Genomic DNA, 21,198 nt, shown 5'->3' on the forward strand with positions numbered 1-21,198 from the left:
ACCTGCATGTCTGTCAAAATGTCCTTTTTAATCCTTAAACCCAACTCATAGGTATAAGTTAATGGTCCAACATGTCCAACAGACAATCATGTTTCCTCTCTACCATTTTCTGTTCATTTGAACTTTAACCATGTCCAATTATTGTCAATCACCTCGTCAACCTATTGTTTTAAGAGATCCAAATATACGATTATTGATAAATACAGAAAAGTGAACTTTTTTTACACCTCAAACAATTGATATATGAAGTAGAATAGGATAAATTGCCATACTGAATTTGAGAAAATTTAATTTGTGTCTTAGCATGAGAAAAAAAAATCTACAAGCTTACAGCATAGTTTACTGTGGGCACACATTCATTTATACATAAACAGCTTCCTCCTAATGTATTTTCTGCAATGGTGCTCAAAACCTTTACTACAAAAATAAGATAAACAACATAGATGCAGCACACTGAAAAAAATGTACAGTATGTTAAAATTTCTGTCTTTCCCCGTTCTCACATTCCCACTCAAACACCTTCACACACGTGTCTTGTTGGATTCTCCTTTTATATATTCTTTGAGCATTATTCTTCTAAATATCACGCAAAGCCATTTCTTTTACTGTCTTTCAAAGTTGGTGCAGCAGTTAGCTGATGTCCCAAATGTCAGTGCAAAAATGGATTCAAATCTGAAGTGATGTGAACTTTTGGTGTAGGATGGCCATTTAAAACAACAGATCTCTAAATGCAGCTGTTATGATGTAGAATCTGCTCTAACAGCGTCTGGGTATGGATATAGTAGTCAGTGAAATCTGCACTATAAACAATGAAGTAAAAAAAGATCACTGTCTGTGTCTCCGTCCTGTCGGTGTACTGCTGCCTGTTTACATCATTCTATTTCATCTGGTTGTCTTTCCTCCCCTCTGGCATCACATTCAGATCCTCCTCTTCATCTTCCTCTTCCTCTTCATCCAACGTGTAGCTCCTCATTTGGCCCCAAAATGGAACCAGTCTGCCCTGAGCAGTCACACCCATCGGCTGAATGATTTGGTCTCTGGGTACGAGACAAAAAGGAGGATATCCATCAGTCTTCACACCACAGAACTCTGTCAAGTGTATTCATTGAAAATTAACTGGTATTTAGATATTTGAATATGTGAAGAAGCCTTTTAACCAAATCAGCTTTATTTTTTATTTTACTTTTGAAGACATCAACTTTTTTGTTACCTTTTATGCTTGTAGGTCATTCAAAATTAATTTAGTATTCATCAAGTTCTTGGATTTCTGTCTCAACTACCACAAACTTTATCCCCTAAAAGAGATTTTTTTGCTCTCGTTTCACTGTTGTGCAGTCAGTGAGGCTGTTGGTTGGGAAGCAGTAGGTCCAAGGTTCAGGTCTCTAAGCAAGAAATTCTGCAAAATTGGCAGGTGCCTATTCAAAACTGAACTGGTATTTTGGTATTTGAATATGTGAAAAAAGCCTTTTAACCAAATCAGCTTTACTTTTGAAAACATTCAACTTGTCAGTTATTCATATTTCATTTAGTATTTACCAATTACTTTCATTTTTATCCCAACTGCCACAAACGTTACCATCCCATTTCTATTTTGTTTTTCCATTGTCCTTGTGTTACACCTATTTGGATTGTTTATCAATTTCATTCAACTAACGTCAATTGCATTCCGATTCTGACAATCTGTCGGAAAAGTAGAAGTGACACCGATTTTTAAGGTAAAGCCTGAAAGACGGTTACAGGTTTAGAGTATTTGATCTGCATTATCATATAACCACACTCACTGCGATAGTCTGTTGATCATGCCGATGAGGCGACAGGCTTCTGCCTCCTTCTCTTCCTCTGTCATGCCCTCCATTGGATCCGGCTGCTCTGCCTCCACCCGGCCAGTCACCAGGTTAATCCTTGCTTTGGCCTCACGATACTCCTCCGTGTCCGAGTCAGAGTCACTGGAGTACTGGGAGGCGTAGTGGCCTTCAACGGAGTTCCTTCGACCATTCAGTAGTCCCCGAGCTGCCAGCAGTCCAGCAGCATTGCCGTAACCCGTATATTTGACAAACCGGCGGACTGTGAAGGGACATGAGATGCAAACTTTACTGTAAGCTCTCTTCACATGTGAAGTCATTCAGAGGTGTCCAGTTAATCTCTTGAGGCATATTTATGAAAGCTAATTCGTGTTTTTGTGTGTGATAGTGATTCCATTGTATTTAAAAGATTTCAATCTGAAATCTCACAGCTCTAAAATTCTGCTATGGACTCGGTCACATCCACCACAGTCCCCTTGGAGAGGCCGAATACACATTCACCTGCAGCGTGACTAATCAGAGAAGAAAGCCAAGGAGGACTGTAAATGTTGGACAGAGTTGCACTTTTACTTTCCTCCATCCTAATCCCATTAAACTGAGAAGCATAGATCATATATACACAGATTATATATTAGATATTACCAGGTTTTCTCAGAACAATCTTTAAAATCAGAGCTGAAGCCTGAAAACAGTCATGGTTAGTGCGAGTCTTTGTGCTTTTCATTGGTGACATGTTTACAATAAATCACCTCAAACACAGTCAGGCCTTTAAGAATTCATCGGGAAAAGGCACGTAAATATGACAGCCTCTCCTCAGTAGGACTCAAAAGTAAATGTTTCGAAAGGGAGTTTTCACTTATCAAAAGCATCCAAACAAGTTTTAAATTAAAAAAAAAAAAAGTAGCTTCACAGGGTTTTTGCTGTGGTAGTAACTTCGTCTGGTGGCATTACCATTTTCTTTACAGAGCACAAACAGCAGCTCAGCAGCACAATCTTTCACGTCCGTGTCAACGTGCGTCATCAGGCGGACGAGTTGGCCCCTCAGTGTGTTGTCCTGCTCGGGTCGGATGGCAACGTCCCTCAGTGGAGGTAAAATCTGGTAAACAAATAAGGGGGTCAATAAGGTCAATGATAGCATCTCCAATGCAAAAGTCACCTGACAAGAAACACTCTAATCTGATGGTTTCCTTAATTAACAAACACCAGTGTGAATCCTGGAGGAGGAGCCACATGAATCCTGGAGGAGGAGCCATGTCAATCCTGGAGGAGGAGCTACATGATTCCTCCAGGAAGAGCCACATGAGTCCTGGAGGAGGAGCCACTGGACCCTTCAACCATTGTTTCTGGTAGGAGTGACAGTAAAGTGGTGCAGTGGAAGCGTGCTGGGCCTATAACCTCGAGGTCAATAAAAATAAACCATCTTCTGCTATTTACTTGGCAACTGGCTGTCCTCAAAAATGTTTTATTTTCATGAACCAGACTAAACACTTAATGAAAAAGATATATAAAGAAAATAAGCTGTAAGTGGTGACTGTACAGAGCACCAAGGTTAACCCCTGTTATAGGTACTAACTCAAAGTTGTTTATTCATTATGTTCCAGAGAGGTAATATGTTATTCACTATATATTTTAATATTCTGGCTGAATCTGCATCTTCCAACCTGCTTTATATCTCAAAGTGTAAAGTCAGAGTATTTGACTGTTTGGGTTCCATTTAAAGAAAATAAAGGGCATCTGGTTGGCCTTGAAAATCGTTGTGGCTTAAAAAGTTTCTCCAGCAAATTAGCATCCAGATAATAGATATAACAAACTGAGGAATGGAGTCTCAGAGAGGTAGATGTTCAGGTAGGCTGCGTCTAAACAACAGGGGTCAAATTTACAGGAGAAGATTTTTCAGCCAATGAATGGTCATTTCAAGACGGTTAGCAGTATTAAACTCCTGTGAACAGAAGCGCACTTCTAATGAGTGAAGAGAATAATTTCCTTGTGCAATGATTATCAGTGATTATACTCAAAATGTTCGGTGCACTCTTACCAAAGTAAAATCTCATAAATACCTTACCTTTTGCCGTAAGTAGTGACGCGTCTCCCTGTGTACCCGAGAGCTCTCCGTCAGTAGATTTAGTACGGGGGTCAGTTTCTCCTTCAGCGTCTGACCCTGTATACATAAAGCAGTTTCACATGTATCAGTGGGAGAATGCCACATCTGGATGGCAATGTTCAAAGTCATTACATGTGTTTTTTGTGAGGAAGATTTGGTTTTTGGCCCAACCCATCACCATCGCTGTCTACTCTGATGTCTCTTTCAGTCTGTGCTGAATGGCCAGCCAATAATTACCAAATCTATTTGTCAATACAAAACACATGTATGCACGGGAAACTGGTATGATAAGGTGAGCACTGACAAGCATCCTTTATATCAGAGATCCTGTTTCTCCTTTTTCATTGAGATCAAGGACCAAGTCAGGATCCATATTCAATTTGTCTAATGTGCAGCAAACAGAGATTTCCCAATAGATGTTGTTGCATGAACAGCAGTTATCTAATAAATATCACAATGTTTCCCTGTGGCTTCATCACTTTTTGTCCAAAGCTGAAATTCTATTCTGAAAACAGACCTGCAGACAATTAACCAAACTGGAAATACTAATAATATATACTACTAATATACTAATAATCCTTGTGACTGTAATCCTTCACCAACCAGTCAGGTTGCAGTTTAATTCCTTGAATGTCCAGACTAAAATAATATTTAAGTATGCAGTGAAGATTTACAAGGAATTTTTATGTGTTTAGATGCTTGGCCAATAAAGCTGATTTTGATCAGATTTTGAAATTAGACCATACTTATAATATGGATGGCGCACATTCTGAATGATGAAAACCTGCCAAACACCTTCAACCCAACAGTCATCTATATAATCACTGTGGTCACAATCTCCTTCTGTCCCAAAGATAATTGCCATTAAAAATGTTTTTAAAGAAGATGTTGATGTCATCAATTCATTATTGCATCCTTTTATATATTTATGTGAAATTTTGTCATAATTATATGAATTCTTGAGAAATGGCCGAACATGTTTGGTGAGGTAACACTGACACTTTGACTCTCATTGAATACTTTTATGTGATTTTTTTTTTCACTATAAAATTGCGGAATTGGCCAAACTATCAAGCGGAGTTCCACTGTACGTGATCGTGATAAACATACTGCACATTATTTAAATGTCTGAAAATATTATAGTTCTCATCTATTTTGTTTTCATAATTTAAAGAGGCGTCTGGTGGGCGGAGTCAGGCCACCATGGAAGCTCACCTGCTCTGTCTCCACAATATAAGGTGGTGGCAGTTCTTCTCTCTCTCTTTGTTTCATTTGCCCTTAAGTTTATTTCACTTTTAGTTTTGCAAATAGTAACTTAATTTTTGTAATTTTTTTTTTTAGTTACAACTCATGTGGTCTCTCCTTTTCTGCGGCCTTGAACCAGGTTGTGACACATAAAACCAAATTTCAGTTTCACTTTCAGTTTTGCCCCTTCTTTTTTCAGTCATCCATGAATCCTTTGCTGATGCAGCAAGTTTTGTTTGTAAAGGCTTTCTTTGTGCTGCAAAGTCTTCAGCAGAGCTCCTATTAAGTACTGTTGTGGAGAAATTGCTTGAATTTTAGAGAATCGCAAGCTCCGGCAAGTATTGCAGGGAGTGATTGATTTTACAAAAATATTTGGATTGCTAGATTGTGATTTTTTGAGGACAGATAACTTGCCCTGTTCAGGCGTCTGTCCATAAACAGCAGCAATGTGTGGACACAGTCCATGTTGACTCCCTCGCACTTATAGGATGCCTTGTCCACATGGACAGACAGCAGGACGTCCAGACATGTCAGCGGCAGTGCTGACAGGATGTTTACTGTATGTCTGTGGAAAGAAGTCAAAACTTTTTTTAACACTAATATTAAGAACATTATCTATACATAATAACATCCATTCATAAACCCGCTTCATCCTGACATGACAACATTGATCTCCTTGTCTATTTATAGATAGATAGTTTAGTAACAGTTACACTTCATAGGAAAAAAAATTATAAATCACATCGAGTCCAATATTCCATTTATTTTGTATAATAAATGTAGTGATGTGTTCAATTTTAAAACAGCACGTCTTACCCTTGGAGTTCATCCAACGTGTCTTCCCCATCACATGGCAACAGCAGGCAGTGGCGGAGCACCGCCGCTAGGTGGCGATACAGGGCAGCATCCTCCTGAAAAAAAAAAAACACAAATGGGAAATCACAGGTTTCTGCTGCCAGAAGACTTTGTCACTTTTATGTGAATATGCACACAGACGTGGAAACATGCGGGCTGACTTGATAACCAGGATGGCGGGTTTACCATTTTTAAAAACAAAGAGCAGATGGTGAACGCACCGCTCTCCCTTCCTTTAGAAAGCTTGTGGCTGCGTATCTAACATCACATCTATCAGACCGGCTCGCTCTTACTGAGGAGTGGAGGAGTCAGTTGGATGGTTCAACATATCTGATTTGAATGTCTCTCCAAACAACCTTCCAGTGGAAATATTCCATTCATGACCACGGGTCAGAACCAGAACATGCTGGAGAGACTTCATACCCACTCTGGCCTTCAGATGCTTCAGATGCCCCAGTGAGAGCTGGAGGATGTGGTATTGGGAGAAGAATGTTTCGCCTACTTTCTTTGTCGACTGATGTTGTTACCAGAACCCAAACACACAGTGGTGAATGAATGAGTAGATGGACGGATTATGGATTTAGTGAGCAGAACCACTTTCTTTATTTTTATGTAAGAAGCAAATGAGTCCTGATTGTGTGATATATTAATGTCCAGGAAGACAAAGTACAGTAAAGAATAACAATAAGTGAGGATGACTGGATTAGTTTTAATCTGCTCTGGAATATTGTAAAGTATATTTAACTTTTTTTTAATCCGATCACCGGACAGAACCTAACCTGGTGTGAACTGGACCTTGTTTTCATGATGGGACTTAAACTCTGAATATCTGGTCTGGCCCTCCATAGAGGAACATCTAAAGTCGTTCCATCCTACTGGGCGTAGACCTCGGGTTCATTTTAACCAATCAGCATGAACTAAAACTGGCTAACACTCTGCCACCGCTACAACTACCTACCGGGTTTTTACTGAGTACAAAATATTTGTTAAATGAACTCCAGCAGCTTAACGAGGAGCTCAGAGTTCAGTGTTTTATTCCAGTCAGCGAGAGTTAAAAAATATTAACGTTGCGCTCGTCAACTGTCACAGGCCGTCCAATCGCAGCGAAGGAAGGGCGGGACAAACATGGTTAACCACCGACGCTGGTCTCTGATTGGTCCTCCCTTCAGAGTGGCTGAGCTAACTCTGATACGGGCCGGACTGTATTCACGGAGAAGTGAAGCTGTGAGCGACAGTTGAAGCCGACAGGTTGACAGAACTTTGATGTTTGTCAAATCTATAAAACAAAATTTCCTTCAAGTGTCCACTACAGCAGAGAGAGTGCAGACCGGAGGGAGCTTCTAGTTGAGTTATGTTTGTCTCATCTGCCTGACTCATCGATGTTTCATCTGACTGACGTTTGTGAGAATCTTTGGCCCCAACCAGCTCTGGAGTATCAGCAGCCTGTCAACGGATCAACAAATGCTCCCATTGGGCCCCATGATAACACAAATTGCACATCTCTGACTGCTTTTTACTACAATATGTGACCACAGCAACCTGCAGTGTGAAGGTGTTAACCGAGTTTCAGCAGCTGCTTGGATTGGCTGAAGCTCTTGGATCCAACAGTACCCGATGACGGGCCAAACATGCAGCTTAATCAACATTTAGATCAAATGTGTGGCTTCTTGAGTTGTGAGCAAGTTAAATTTGTGCATCTTCACCTCGTCCGGCTCCTGCCTGTATAACCTGTGAGCGATATTGAAGAGAGTCTTGAGGATCTCGATGACATCCTGCGACGCCTCCCTTGAGATGGGAGGGGCCGTTCTGTCGGTGAGCACCTCGTGCCCCTCCCCCCACCTCACCGCCAGGCTCTGCTCCAGGCCTTTGGTCAGCACCGACACGCCTCGCTCCTGATGGGGGGGGAAACAATGCTGAGCTCTGAAGACGATGTAAAGCGCTGATTTTTGACACAGATAGGGAAATTCATAATGTTTCTGATTTTAAAGCAGCACTGTACACTGATTAGAGTGAAAACTGACATGTTTGTGTGATATGATGAGTGCACAGGTGGTGTTATTATTCCAATTTCATATCCTGATCATAGAACTATTACTATATAATTTATTGAAGTTATTGTCTGACTACAATTACATTAGGTGCGCGTATTGTGTACGCTTAGTAGGTTTTAATGAGGAATAATTAGTAAACTTTCACTGAGATTGTAAAGCGGTAATAATGATAATGTCTTAGTATTCTATGACCAGCAGCAGAACAACTCTCTATATATGTATGTGCGAATGTATGTACATAAGTAATATATTGATTGATATCAATGCACCTGAAAGACATAGACACAAAGCAGCCTGTTCTTGGAAGAGCTGCAGAGAGAAGCTGAAGAGACGTCAAATCATTCGGTGAAGGAAGTTTGAGAAATGTTGATCACAGTGTATGTTTGGTTTTTCAGGATCACAAAATTATGATTTTGTTTTCTCAAGAAAACATTTCTAAAACATAATTGAATCCACTCCGGTCTTTCTCAGATTTGAAAGCGTGTACCTGTTGCAGCTGCAGCCGGAGCTCAGGCCTCAGGGCTGTCAGTAGGAAGAGAAGTCTCAGCTTGTAAAAGTGGTCAGTGGGCGGCTCCTCACTCCAGATGCCACGCTTCAGACTCTCCCACAAACCTTGAAGAAGCCTTCCATGGAAACAGGAGCGGGGGGGGGGGGGGGGGGGGCAGAAGTTGATCAGCAGCTGGTGAGCACCATTCAAAAATCACCTTTTTTGTGTTATAGAAACAGCTCATATTTAATATAATGAATGAATAAAGGAATAGTTCCAATGCATGCAATTTGGTGGAATTATTGTTCAAACAATTCATCTCAGTTCACAGCAGATAAGATCATGTAATCAGACTCAAGCAGCATCCATGAAAAGGAAAAGTCTGTGAAGTTGATTGGTTGATTGGTGATGTTTTAAAAAAGTTGTAGTCTTCACATCCTGTAAAACTCACTGACACCATTTGTTTGTTTGGTTTTCTATTCTAAAGTTTTTAGATACTATTATTATAAATCTTATGAGCGTCAGATATTTTGCCAAACTGGAACTGCATCGAACTTTTATTCAGCTATTGGAACACAATTTTGATGGTGCTTGCCAATGACTTGTCTTCGTGTTATGTAGCTTCACCGATGTCTGGGGTATTAATGATTTTAATAACGACTGAAGTTTAATCCTCATTGTTAGAATTGTCTGGCTAAATGGACGCATTTTAAGAGGGTGTCACCTGAGTGCACTGGCCCTCTCCTGGGCCCGAGGGCTGTTATAGATGATGTTACACAAGACTTTCATGGCCTCCTTCCTACACGCCTCCCCGTCCTCCTCCTGCTCCTCCTCCTCGCTGTTCTCCTCCCGGTTGTCTTTCTTTCCACGGGCGAGCACCACCTGACCTCCATCCCCTCTCGGCTTGGAGCTGTGATATGGTGAGCTGTTTGTGGCGGCCGCGCCAGCCACGCCCACAGATATAGAAAAGGAAATGGCCGAGCTGACGGACGCCGGTTGAGCGTCAGCGACGGCGGCTTCATCGTGGCTGCTCGCCTCTCCTCCGCCGATCTGATCGTGTGTTCGGGCTGACTCGTCTTCTGCGTCTGTTGTCTTTTCTTGCAGTGGACGTCCCTGCGGTAATGTGATGCCTCCCAGGTGTGCGAAGGTGAGAAGGGCGCTGTCATTCACCAAGGGCCCCAGGGCCCTCCGGTCACGGGACAGGATACGCAGAGTATGTAGGCAAACCCTTAAAACGGCTGGCTGCAGCTGACTGCCGATGAAGGACAGCAGGGCGGCGGCCAGATGCTGAGAAATATTTAGTGGAGACGGAGAAGTTACATCGATGAAGGTTGAGAAGCATCATTGGAAGAGGAAAAGAATGAAAGAAACTACGAGCATACAGGCAGTAGACGTTTAACTGAGGAGTCACTCGACAACAAGACACAGCTGAGAAGTCAAACTTATCACATCTGATAAGCGATAAGATACAAAAGATATGAGATGTATGAGATAAGAGATATATAAGATGTATTAGATATGAGATATATGCGATGCAAGATATACGAGCTATATGAGATACAAAATATATGAGCTATACAAAATATGAGATATACGAGATATTTGAGATATAAGAAATATTTGATATATGAGATAGAAGAGATATGAGATGTAAGACATATATGAGCTATACGAGATGTATGAGATATGTGGGATATACCGACAACTTCTTCTGCAAAAACCTGGTGCTTCTGACATTTCTGCACACACACACACACACACACACACACACACACACACACACACACACACACACACACACACACACACACACACACACACACACACGCGCGCACACATACAGACAGACACACACCCTCACACTCAACCTCACACCCAGAGACCGATTCAATCACTGGCCTACCTCTCTGAGAAGAAGATCCGGTTTGTCATCATCTGGGTCAAAGTCAGAATCAGAATCAGAATCAGGAGCAACGTCTCTCACTTTGTTCTTCCTGAACTGTTGGACCAAGATGGAGAATCATCATCGTCATCAACACACAATCAGCATCAGCGTCAACACAATCAGCATCATCATCAATACACAATCAGCATCAACACAATCATCATCATCATCAACACACAATCATCATCATCATCATCAACACACAATCAGCATCAACACAATCATCATCATCAACACATAATCATCATTATCATCAACACACAATCATCATCATCAACACACAATCAGCATCAACACAATCATCATCATCATCAACACAATCATCATCATCATCAACACAATCATCATCATAATCAACACACAATCAGCATCAGCGTCAACACAATCATCATCATCATCAACACACAATCAGCATCAACACACAATCATCATCATCATCAACACACAATCAGCATCAACACAATCATCATTAGCATCAACACACAATCAGCATCAACACAATCATCATTAGCATCAACACACAATCAGCATCAACACAATCATCATCATCAACACATAACAATCATCAACACACAATCATCATCAACACACAATCAGCATCAACACAATCATCATCATCACACATCAACACACAATCATCATCATCATCAACACACAATCATCATCATCACACAACAATCATCATCATCATCAACACACAATCATCAACACACAATCATCAACACACATCAACAACATCATCAATCATCATCAACACATAATCATCATTATCATCAACACACAATCAGCATCAACACATCATCATCATCATCAACACAATCATCATCATCATATCATCAACACACAATCAGCATCAACACACAATCAGCATCAACACAATCACAATCATCATCATCATCAACACAATCATCATCATCATCATAATCAACACACAATCAGCATCATCAACACAATCATCATCATCAATCAGCATCAACACAATCATCATCAACACAACACAATCATCATCATCATCATCACACAATCATCATCATCATCAACACCATCAGCATCAACACAATCATCAACATCATCAACACATAATCATCATCATCATCAACACACAATCATCATCATCATCAACACACAATCAGCATCAACACAATCATCATCATCAACACATAATCATCATTATCATCAACACACAATCAGCATCAACACAATCATCATCATCAACACATAATCATCATTATCATCAACATACAATCATCATCATCAACACACAATCAGCATCAACACAATCATCATCATCAACACATAATCATCATTATCATCAACACACAATCAGCATCATCAACACACAATCAGCATCAACACAATCATCATCATCATCAACACAATCATCATCATAATCAACACACAATCAGCATCAACACAATCAGCATCAGCGTCAACACAATCATCATCATCATCAACACACAATCAGCATCAACACACAATCATCATCATCATCAACACACAATCAGCATCAACACAATCATCATCAACACATAATCATCATTAGCATCAACACACAATCAGCATCAACACAATCATCATCATCATCACATAATCATCATTATCATCAACACACAATCAGCATCAACACAATCATCATCATCATCAACACAATCATCATCATAATCAACACACAATCAGCATCAACACAATCATCATCATCAACACAAAATCAGCATCAACACACAATCATCATCATCATCATCAACACATAATCATCATCATCATCATCATCATCATCAACACACAATCAGCATCAACACACAATCATCATCATCAACACAAAATCAGCAGCAGCAGCAGCATCAACACAATCATCAGCATCAACACACAATCATCATCATCATCATCAACACATAATCATCATCATCATCATCAACACCATCAGCATCAACACAATCATCAACATCATCAACACATAATCATTATCATCATCATCATCATCATCATCAACACATAATCATTATCATCATCATCATCATCATCATCTATGCCTGTCTCATTCTCATCACCTGTCTGGAATCTGGCCACATTAATTGAATTAGTTTGTCACTTAAATACCTCTGAAACCAAATCCAAAAGCCAGACTGGGTCTGAACCTGGCAGACCTACACTGTGTATGGGGATCTTACATCACGTCCAACGCAGCACAATGCTAACGTTAACTTGAAGTCTTTGAGCAGCAGAATGAGAGGAGATTTGGAAATGAAGCTACAAGTGACGACGTTAAACCTGACAGTTCCGACGAAACTTTAAATGCTGAAAAGGAGTCGGACTTTGGAGTTGAGCCGCTGCCAGTCTAACAATAGAGTGAAAAGACGTTTCCATGGCAGCCAGTTCAGTTTAGTTTACCCTCCCGGGACCAGAGGAGTTGTGAAGACCTCCGTGAGTTGTGTGGGTTCGGACGTTTTGACCACTGACAGCATGAAGCCGTCTGATTTTTTATTTCATTTGAAAAGAAAATTTCATTTTAACAACAAAAAAACGACCATCGAGAACCGTGCATCTCCCATTTCAAAGGCTGGGGAAGCTTTTCTCACACTGGCTCATATTGTAAAAGCCGTTCACCCTCATACTATCGAGAAAACACTGCGATTACTCCACGCGGAGGAAATGACTTTTATCATCTGTGGCAAGAAGGGTTAGAATTCTCCTCCTGGAGAATCTCCAATAAGGCTGAGGATGTCAAATCTAACCCAGTAGAGCACATGCTCTTGATGTTCTTGATAATATTGATTGTCAGAGAGAACAGAAGCTTCCTGCACCTGCAGCTTCAGCATGTCTGCAGGATGAAGGTCAACGCAGTCCACACGCTCCAAGCAGCTTTGGAACATCTACACATGATTAACTGTCGGTGTTGAAACACACAGACACGTAGACACACACACACACACACACACACACACACACACACACACACACACACACACACACACACACACACACACACACACACACACACACACACACACACACAGTGACTCAGCATTCTAAGCACTCTTTCAGATTACTGTAATACACAGTAAACTCACAGTCAGCACTCTCTCTCTTTATTTACCTCTTCCAGCCGCCGTTGCTGCAGCCAGTTTGTCCACGAACAGCGACAGAATTGCATGCGTTAAAAGCAGTGTTGAGATTAAAGCATTACAGAAAGATGACAATTAAGATGGGGGAAGGAGAGGGGCATCAGCAGAACCACAGCATCAGAGATAGAGACAAGTTATTCTGAGACACTATTGCTACTACTGAGACACTCTCCACCACCTGCTGCAGGGACAGAGGAGCACTTTCTCTAAAAGATTCCTCCAGCTCCGCTGTCACAAGGACAGATACAGGAGATCATTCCTGATACAGGAGATCATTCCTGCCGACCGCAATAAGACTTTACAATAACTCACCTCTGGCAAAATCCATCACACAACAATAACACTGTTGTCTGTGTTTCTTGGTTGTTTGTATATAATATATATATAGATATATACTGTACTGTATATACTGTGCATTTTATATTTTATATTTATATTTAATATTTTTTACTGCTATTTTATTGCTTTTCTATTAGTCTATAATAATATTGCTTCTGTATGCTGCTGTAGCGAAAAAAAAATTCCCCTCATGGATTAATAAAGTAACTACCTAACCTAACCTATTGTTAAACATCCTGTGAGGTGGAACCATGGAAGCTCATCTTCCTCGTCTGAATAATTTTCCACTGATGTCCTCCCTCATCATAACGTATCAATCTCAACATGCCACCCCTTCTAAATGAACTGTCAAAATAACATCCAGTCTGTATTTTTACGTGCACTGCTCAAACACTGGATGGTTACTGGGCCTCAAAATAGGACTTTCACTTGGTAAGCATTGAGCGACATTAAAGTTCTCCAAAACGTTGATTGCTTCTTTGTTGTTGTAGATTGGGTTAATCTTGTATATAGCACATCCTGTTGATCACTCTGCCAACAGTACCACAGTTACAGAGAGGCCAACCTAAATATAAAGTCACTAAACATTTGCAAAGGACACGCGAAGTTTAGCGCATGCAGAAAAGTTTTTTTTTTTCCTTTAAAGGACCACAGAAATATCTTCAGAAATATCTCACTGAAATGTGTTAACACTACTTTAGGTCTTTGTTTATTTTACTGACAATTTTTTTGTTGTTGTTTCTTTTTTTTTACTGCCGCAACTTAATAAGCGTTTTTTTTTTTTTTTTTTAATAGTTTAAATATGACCTGTGTACATGCTGCCAGTAAATGTTTGGTATTTTCAAACATTTTAATAGATGAGGTCGGATGTTGAATAAGCGTTGTGTTAAGGTGTACGATAGGTTGAGGTGAAGGGGGCGGTGAGAAAAAAAAAGCACAATAATTAAAGATGCTGACCTTTTTTCTCTCCTGCACCTCAGTGTTGAAAAAGAAGCAATCTGCATACTGTGGAAAAACAAGAAGATACACGACTCAGTAAAGTGGAAGAAAACAAATCAAATATTTTACAACTTGCACCAAAAAGGTTATGATACAATATCTGCATGTCAATCGATCTGCAACTTCTATTTCACAAAGACAATATATGAAGGAAATCAAGTCGTACCTCTGTTTTTTTTGTGTGTGTGTTTATAACACAATATTATTGTATTACGATATTCAATTTTGATTTCCTACTGACATTTACAAAACCAGCTTACAGTGAGTATTCAATATAGAACTGGAACATATTCAGTGACTAGAGGGAGTGACAGTGGGTTGTTACAATTCTGCCAATGTTAACTAAAATCAACCGAAAAGAGCACACACACACACACACACACACACACACACAGAGAGAGAGAGAGAGAGAGAGAGAGAGAGAGAGAGAGAGAGAGAGAGGGGCAACCATCATTTGTCCAGAAATCCTCCACCTCACAAACGAGGGTTAACTTCAGTACATCCTGAGAGAAAGCAGTTAAACAGCTCCTCTGGCTGCAACATCATTCACTGGCTGATACACCCAAAGAGAAAACCCAAGTGTCCTCCTTCACGCAGAGGACGGAGTGAGACATAGTCATGACATCAGAACACAGAGCAGAAGAGGGAGGGAGACGTAGTCATGACATCATCAGAACACAGAGCATGGGAGGGAGGGAGATGTAGTCATGACATCATCAGAACACAGAGCAGGGGAGGGAGGGAGATGTAGTCATGACATCATCAGAACACAGAGCAGAAGAAGGGACAGATGACATCATCAGAACACAGAGCAGAGGAAGGGAGGGAGATGTAGTCATGACAACAGAACACAGAGCATGGGAGGGAGGGACAGATGACATCAGAACACAGAGGGAGGGAGGGAGATGTAGTCATGACATCATCAGAACACAGAGCAGAGGAGGGAGGGAGATGTAGTCATGACAACAGAACACAGAGCATGGGAGGGAGGGAGATGTAGTCATGACATCATCAGAACACAGAGCATGGGAGGGAGGGAGACGTAGTCATGACATCATCAGAACACAGAGCAGAGGAAGGAGGGAGATGTAGTCATGACAACAGAACACAGAGCATGGGAGGGAGGGAGACGTAGTCATGACATCAGAACACAGAGCAGAGGAAGGAGGGAGATGTAGTCATGACATCAGAACACAGAGCAGAGGAAGGAGGGAGATGTAGTCATGACAACAGACAACATGTTATAATGTGCAGACAACAGGCTCCATCAGTGCAGATGAACGAGCGATGTGCTCATTGCTTTAGCATCATTTCAAACCAATTAATTCAGCCACTGAAAATGTCATGCAGACTGTTTCTCTGGTTACGAAAATGAATATTTCCAGTGCCAGACAGATGTAGTAGTCATAGCAACCGTATGGGACCTGGGTATTGTAGCTGCTCAGTAGAAGCTGGACGGTGTCCTGGTTTCCCTGGACGATGCTCTCAATGATCCGCTCCATGTCTGGCACCATGCCTGAAACCCAGCAGGAGGGATGAAGAGAACAGTCATCATCATCATCGTCATCATTATTATCATCATTATCGTCATTATCATCGTCGTCATCATCATCATCATTATCATTATTATCATTATCGTCATCGTCATTATTATTATTATCATCATCATCGTTATCATTATCATCATTATCACCATCATTATCATTATTTTTATCGTTATCATCATCATCGCCATCATTATCATCATCGTCATAATCATCACCATCGTCGACATCATTATCATCATCATTGTTATCGTCATCATCATCATCGTCATCATGACATCACCATCATCATCATCACCACCATCATCCAGGAGTATTTTTTCATTGTGACTAAACTTAGAACATCTATATACATATACACACGTATATAGATAGATAGATAGATAGATAGATAGATAGATAGATAGATAGATAGATAGATAGATAGATAGATAGATAGATAGATAGATAGATAGATAGATAGATAGATAGATAGATAGATAGATAGATAGATAGATAGATAGATAGATAGATAGATAGATAGATAGATAGATAGATAGATAGATAGATAGATAGATAGATAGATAGATAGATAGACAGACAGACAGACAGACAGACAGACAGACAGACAGACAGACAGACAGACAGACAGACAGACAGACAGACAGACAGACAGACAGACAGACAGACAGACAGACCGACCGACCGACCGACCGACCGACCGACCGACCGACCGACCGACCGACCGACAGACAGACAGACAGACAGACAGACAGACAGACAGACAGATAGACAAGATAGATAGATAGATAGATAGATAGATAGATAGATAGATAGATAGATAGATAGATAGATAGATAGATAGATAGATAGATAGATAGATAGATAGACAGACAGATAGATAGATAGATAGATAGATAGATAGATAGATAGATAGATAGATAGATAGATAGATAGATAGATAGATAGATAGATAGATAGATAGATAGATAGATAGATAGATAGATAGATAGATAGATAGATAGATAGATAGATAGATACACTTCCACATCTTTGGTTGTCTGAAGGATCAATATTTATGAAACATGAAACGAAGCTCATGCAGAAGTTCAGTAAAGAAGATCCGTTTTCGAACTTATTACTGTCATTTCTTTTTAATAAATTGTGTTTCACTCCAAATGATCTCGCCGCATTGAAATAACTGCTATCAAGTAATAACAAGAAAATAATGCATTAATCATGACAACGATCTGATGAAACAATAGCAACGAAAAAGTTTTATGACCAGAAGTAAAGGCAACTGTACTTTTTCCAGCAATAAAAAAATAAAAAATAAATGCAAACACATCTCAGTAAACTGTATAAAGTGAATATATGAAATGTTTTAGATTCAAGACTTTTAGTTCTGCAACATTTCCATGTTCGAACCGTGCAGCATGACGCCTGTCACTCACCTGTTGTTGTTCCAGAGAAGAGTGGACGCACACAGCCTCTGACAACTTCTTCTCTGATGAAACCATGGATGTGTAATCTTACCCGCTTCCCCCTTCCCCTCCCCCTTCAAGCTCTAAGCCCTGGATTTGGATCTGGCCTCCCCACACTGCACTCAGCACTCTCCACTTGCAGCGAGGGATGCAGATGAGCTGAGTTTGGAGAGTGTGAGGAAACATCCCAAACATGGTCGCGAGGCTCAAACCTCCACTTATAGACATGAAATTCCAAAATCGATGTAGGGAGCAGAGCCACGTTGCCCTCAGGATAAAATACCATCTTTGTAAATGAGGTATATACACAACAGAAGCAGCGAATCACATAGTACTCGGAATAATATTTATATAACCAGAATATAAGATGGAGCCATTTCTTTTTTGAGTGACTCTCAATGCTCAATAGATGATTGTGGATTTCTGGGAATTAGTCCCCGTTATATATAACATATACACGTTATATAAATATATGTAATATATTTATACAACATGTAGGGAAACATGTTTTTTATGTTTGTCCTATATTCTTTTTTTTTTTTTTTTTAAATAGCTGTCTCAAGAAAACAACGAAACAAATTGAAATTCAGTCCAAGACAAAAGTGTTTAACATCAAAAATGATCCTGGCTCTTGTGACGCACTTCTGATTCGGCCTACTAAATACATTTTAAATAAGAAATCAGTTTGAATTGAAGAAATAATGTGGAATGACTGTGTTTTCATACTCTACAATGAACAGAGACTGTATTATTCATTGATAGTTTTTACTACAAAACTAAATGACTGTATTCATGTGGGATGTCCATCCATCCATTTCCTATTCAGTTCAATTCATTTTTTTTTTATATACACCAAATTACAATACAAGTTTATTTCAAGGAACGGTACAACATTATAGGGAGGAACCCGACAATTCAACATGAGTGAAGCAAAACTCCCTTTAAACAGAAGAACCAGACTCAGAGGTGCTACCCTATGCAGGATCACATGATGGCTTGGTATTGATTCTGATTTTCTCTGTTCGGTTCTGGTTGTGACCTGTGACATGTGCATGGGCCGACAGTGGAAGGTCTGGCTCCAGAGAACTAATTCAGTTGATGATCAGTTGTTACGTGTACAGCTGATGTCTGATCATCAGTAAATGTTAAACAGCGAACTGAATAAATCAGCAGGAAAAGATTGTAGAGAAACAACATTTTGGTCTCAAGGGAATTTTCTGGGTCTGAAGTTCAGAAGCTGTTTTAGACGATTCACCCAGCATTTTAATTTATAATAGTGTCATGGTAGTTGGGGTTTGGACTATGGGACACTATGTTGGCCACTCCTGAATCTGATTCCAGGCCCAGGGATGCTGAGGAACATGTGACGCCATGAATGAGCAACTCCTGACTGATGGTGTAATAGTAGCAGGTGCAACATGTGATGCTCCAGAGAAATAAACTGATTTTAAAACCTGCTGACCTGTTCATTGTATGAGGGAAGCTGTTTTTGATTATTAATAACATTTTGTCTCTCAGACAGGAAGTTCAGTTTTGATGGTCTTCACTTAGAAAACCAGGAAAGTGACAACTGAGTAAGCAAAAGGGAGATCCAACTCAGAGTCACAGGTACAGTCCAAAAAGTCTGGGACAACAGAAATAGAGACACGGGGCGGGACAACTGAGGTAGAGACACGAGGCGGTATAAAAGAGGTAGAGACACAGAGCAGGTAGAGACAGGGGGGGGGCAACAGCGGTAGAGACATGAGGCGGGACAACAAAGGTAGAGACATGGGGCGGGTAGAGACAAGGGGCAGGACAACATAGGTAGAGACACGTGGCGGGATAACAGAGGTAGAGACACGGGACCGGACAGCTGAGGTAGAGACACGAGGCGGGACAACAGCAGTAGAGACACGAGGCGGGACAACAGCGGTAGAGACATGGGGCGGGTAGAGACACGTGGCGGGACAACAGAGGTAGAGACACGGGACCGGACAACTGAGGTAGAGACACGAGGCGGGAGAAAAGAGGTAGAGACACGGGGCGGGACAACAGATGTAGAGACACGGGGCGGGACAACAGAGGTAAAGACACGGAGCAGGTAGAGACAAGGGGGGGGACAACAGAGGTAGAGACACGAGGCGGGACAACAAATCCAGAAATAAACAGGGACAGGACGGGACCGGACAGCTGAGGTAGAGATACGGGACCAGACAACTGAGGTAGAGACACGAGGCGGGATAAAAGAGGTAGAGACACAGAGCAGGTAGAGACAACGGGGGAGGGACAACAGCGGTAGAGCCACGAGGCGGGACAACAGAGGTAGAGACATGGGGCGGGTAGAGAAACGGGGCAGGACAACATAGATAGAGACACGTGGCGGGACAACAGAAGTAGAGACACGGGACTGGACAGCTGAGGTAGAGACACGAGGCGGGACAACAGAGGTAGAGACACGGGGTGGGACAACAGAGGAAGAGACACGAGACGGGACAACAAATCCAGAAATAAACAGGGACGGTCAAACACTCAGACAAAAGGACTGCTGGAACGAAGAGCTGAGAATCAACAAACTGGCAAGAAGGAAGACACAGTTATATACACGAGAGGACAGGGAGACAATGAGACACAGGTAGAGACAATCACGGCAGACAATCAGACACAGGTGGGAAGACAAGAGGACAGGAAGTTAAGACAACAGAAACAAGACACAAGTTGAGATACCAAAATAAAACAGGAAATTAACATGAAAAACTCAGGACAGAGGATGAGAGGATCAGAGAGACAGAGGACCAGAGGACCAGAGAGACAGGGGACCAGAGGACCAGAGGGACAGAAGACGAAGAAAAGACATGACAAGATTAAACCAGGAGAAGAGAGTAAAGTGGACAAGAAAACACAAATCAGACCAAAACTAGTTGAACCGTGACACATTTGTCATGTGTTAATAATTTCCTGACTGTGGGATGAATAAAGTCTCATCTTATCTCTTATCCATGGTGGAAAGAGAATCAGCAGGTTTTGCACATAAAACAAACTACAATAAAGTTTGAGACCCAGAAGCCAGCAAATATCAGAATCTGATCAATTCTAAACACTTTAAAAGATGCTGACTACGTTTGGACTTCATGCCGATGAGGATTTTCATTATTGCCAGGACACAAAAACTATTGAGAGGAAGACAAAAAAGACTGACTAAATAAATCCCGTCAGATCCTTTAGGATGTCCGATATATGCAAAAATAAGAGATTGTCTTTTTAAA

General features: G+C 40.9%; 1 protein-coding gene across 1 annotated transcript; it reads right to left on the reverse strand.

Annotated features, from left to right (window-relative positions):
* Positions 1 to 278: 278 nt before the first annotated feature.
* Positions 279 to 16,460, reverse strand: LOC138627698 (synembryn-A). The gene is made up of 13 exons (XM_069710213.1): positions 16,371 to 16,460; positions 14,905 to 14,952; positions 13,581 to 13,598; positions 10,445 to 10,540; positions 9,266 to 9,828; positions 8,542 to 8,677; positions 7,707 to 7,895; positions 5,965 to 6,059; positions 5,563 to 5,713; positions 3,865 to 3,960; positions 2,754 to 2,898; positions 1,782 to 2,064; positions 279 to 1,037 (listed from the first exon to the last, which is right to left on the reverse strand). The coding sequence occupies exons 1-13, from the start codon at positions 16,458 to 16,460 to the stop codon at positions 878 to 880; spliced, it is 2,070 nt and encodes a 689-aa protein (XP_069566314.1). The 3' UTR covers positions 279 to 877.
* Positions 16,461 to 21,198: the final 4,738 nt, after the last annotated feature.

This window comes from Brachyistius frenatus, unplaced genomic scaffold (genome assembly GCF_029030835.1).
Source record: "Brachyistius frenatus isolate BFR_SWC_R1_liver_20210118 unplaced genomic scaffold, ASM2903083v1 Contig_90, whole genome shotgun sequence".
NCBI classification, from domain to species: domain Eukaryota; kingdom Metazoa; phylum Chordata; class Actinopteri; family Embiotocidae; genus Brachyistius; species Brachyistius frenatus.

Bases quoted from the DNA above. Each gene is read 5' to 3' on its own strand.
- LOC138627698 (XM_069710213.1), bottom strand. From the start codon at position 16,460: ATGGTGCCAGACATGGAGCGGATCATTGAGAGCATCGTCCAGGGAAAC. The intron at 6,060-7,706 runs GTGAAGATGCAC...TTTTTTTTTCAG, and splicing joins ACAGGCAGGAGCCGGACGAG to GAGGATGCTGCCCTGTATCG. The intron at 2,065-2,753 runs GTAATGCCACCA...GTCCCTTCACAG, and splicing joins TGTGCTCTGTAAAGAAAATG to TCCGCCGGTTTGTCAAATAT.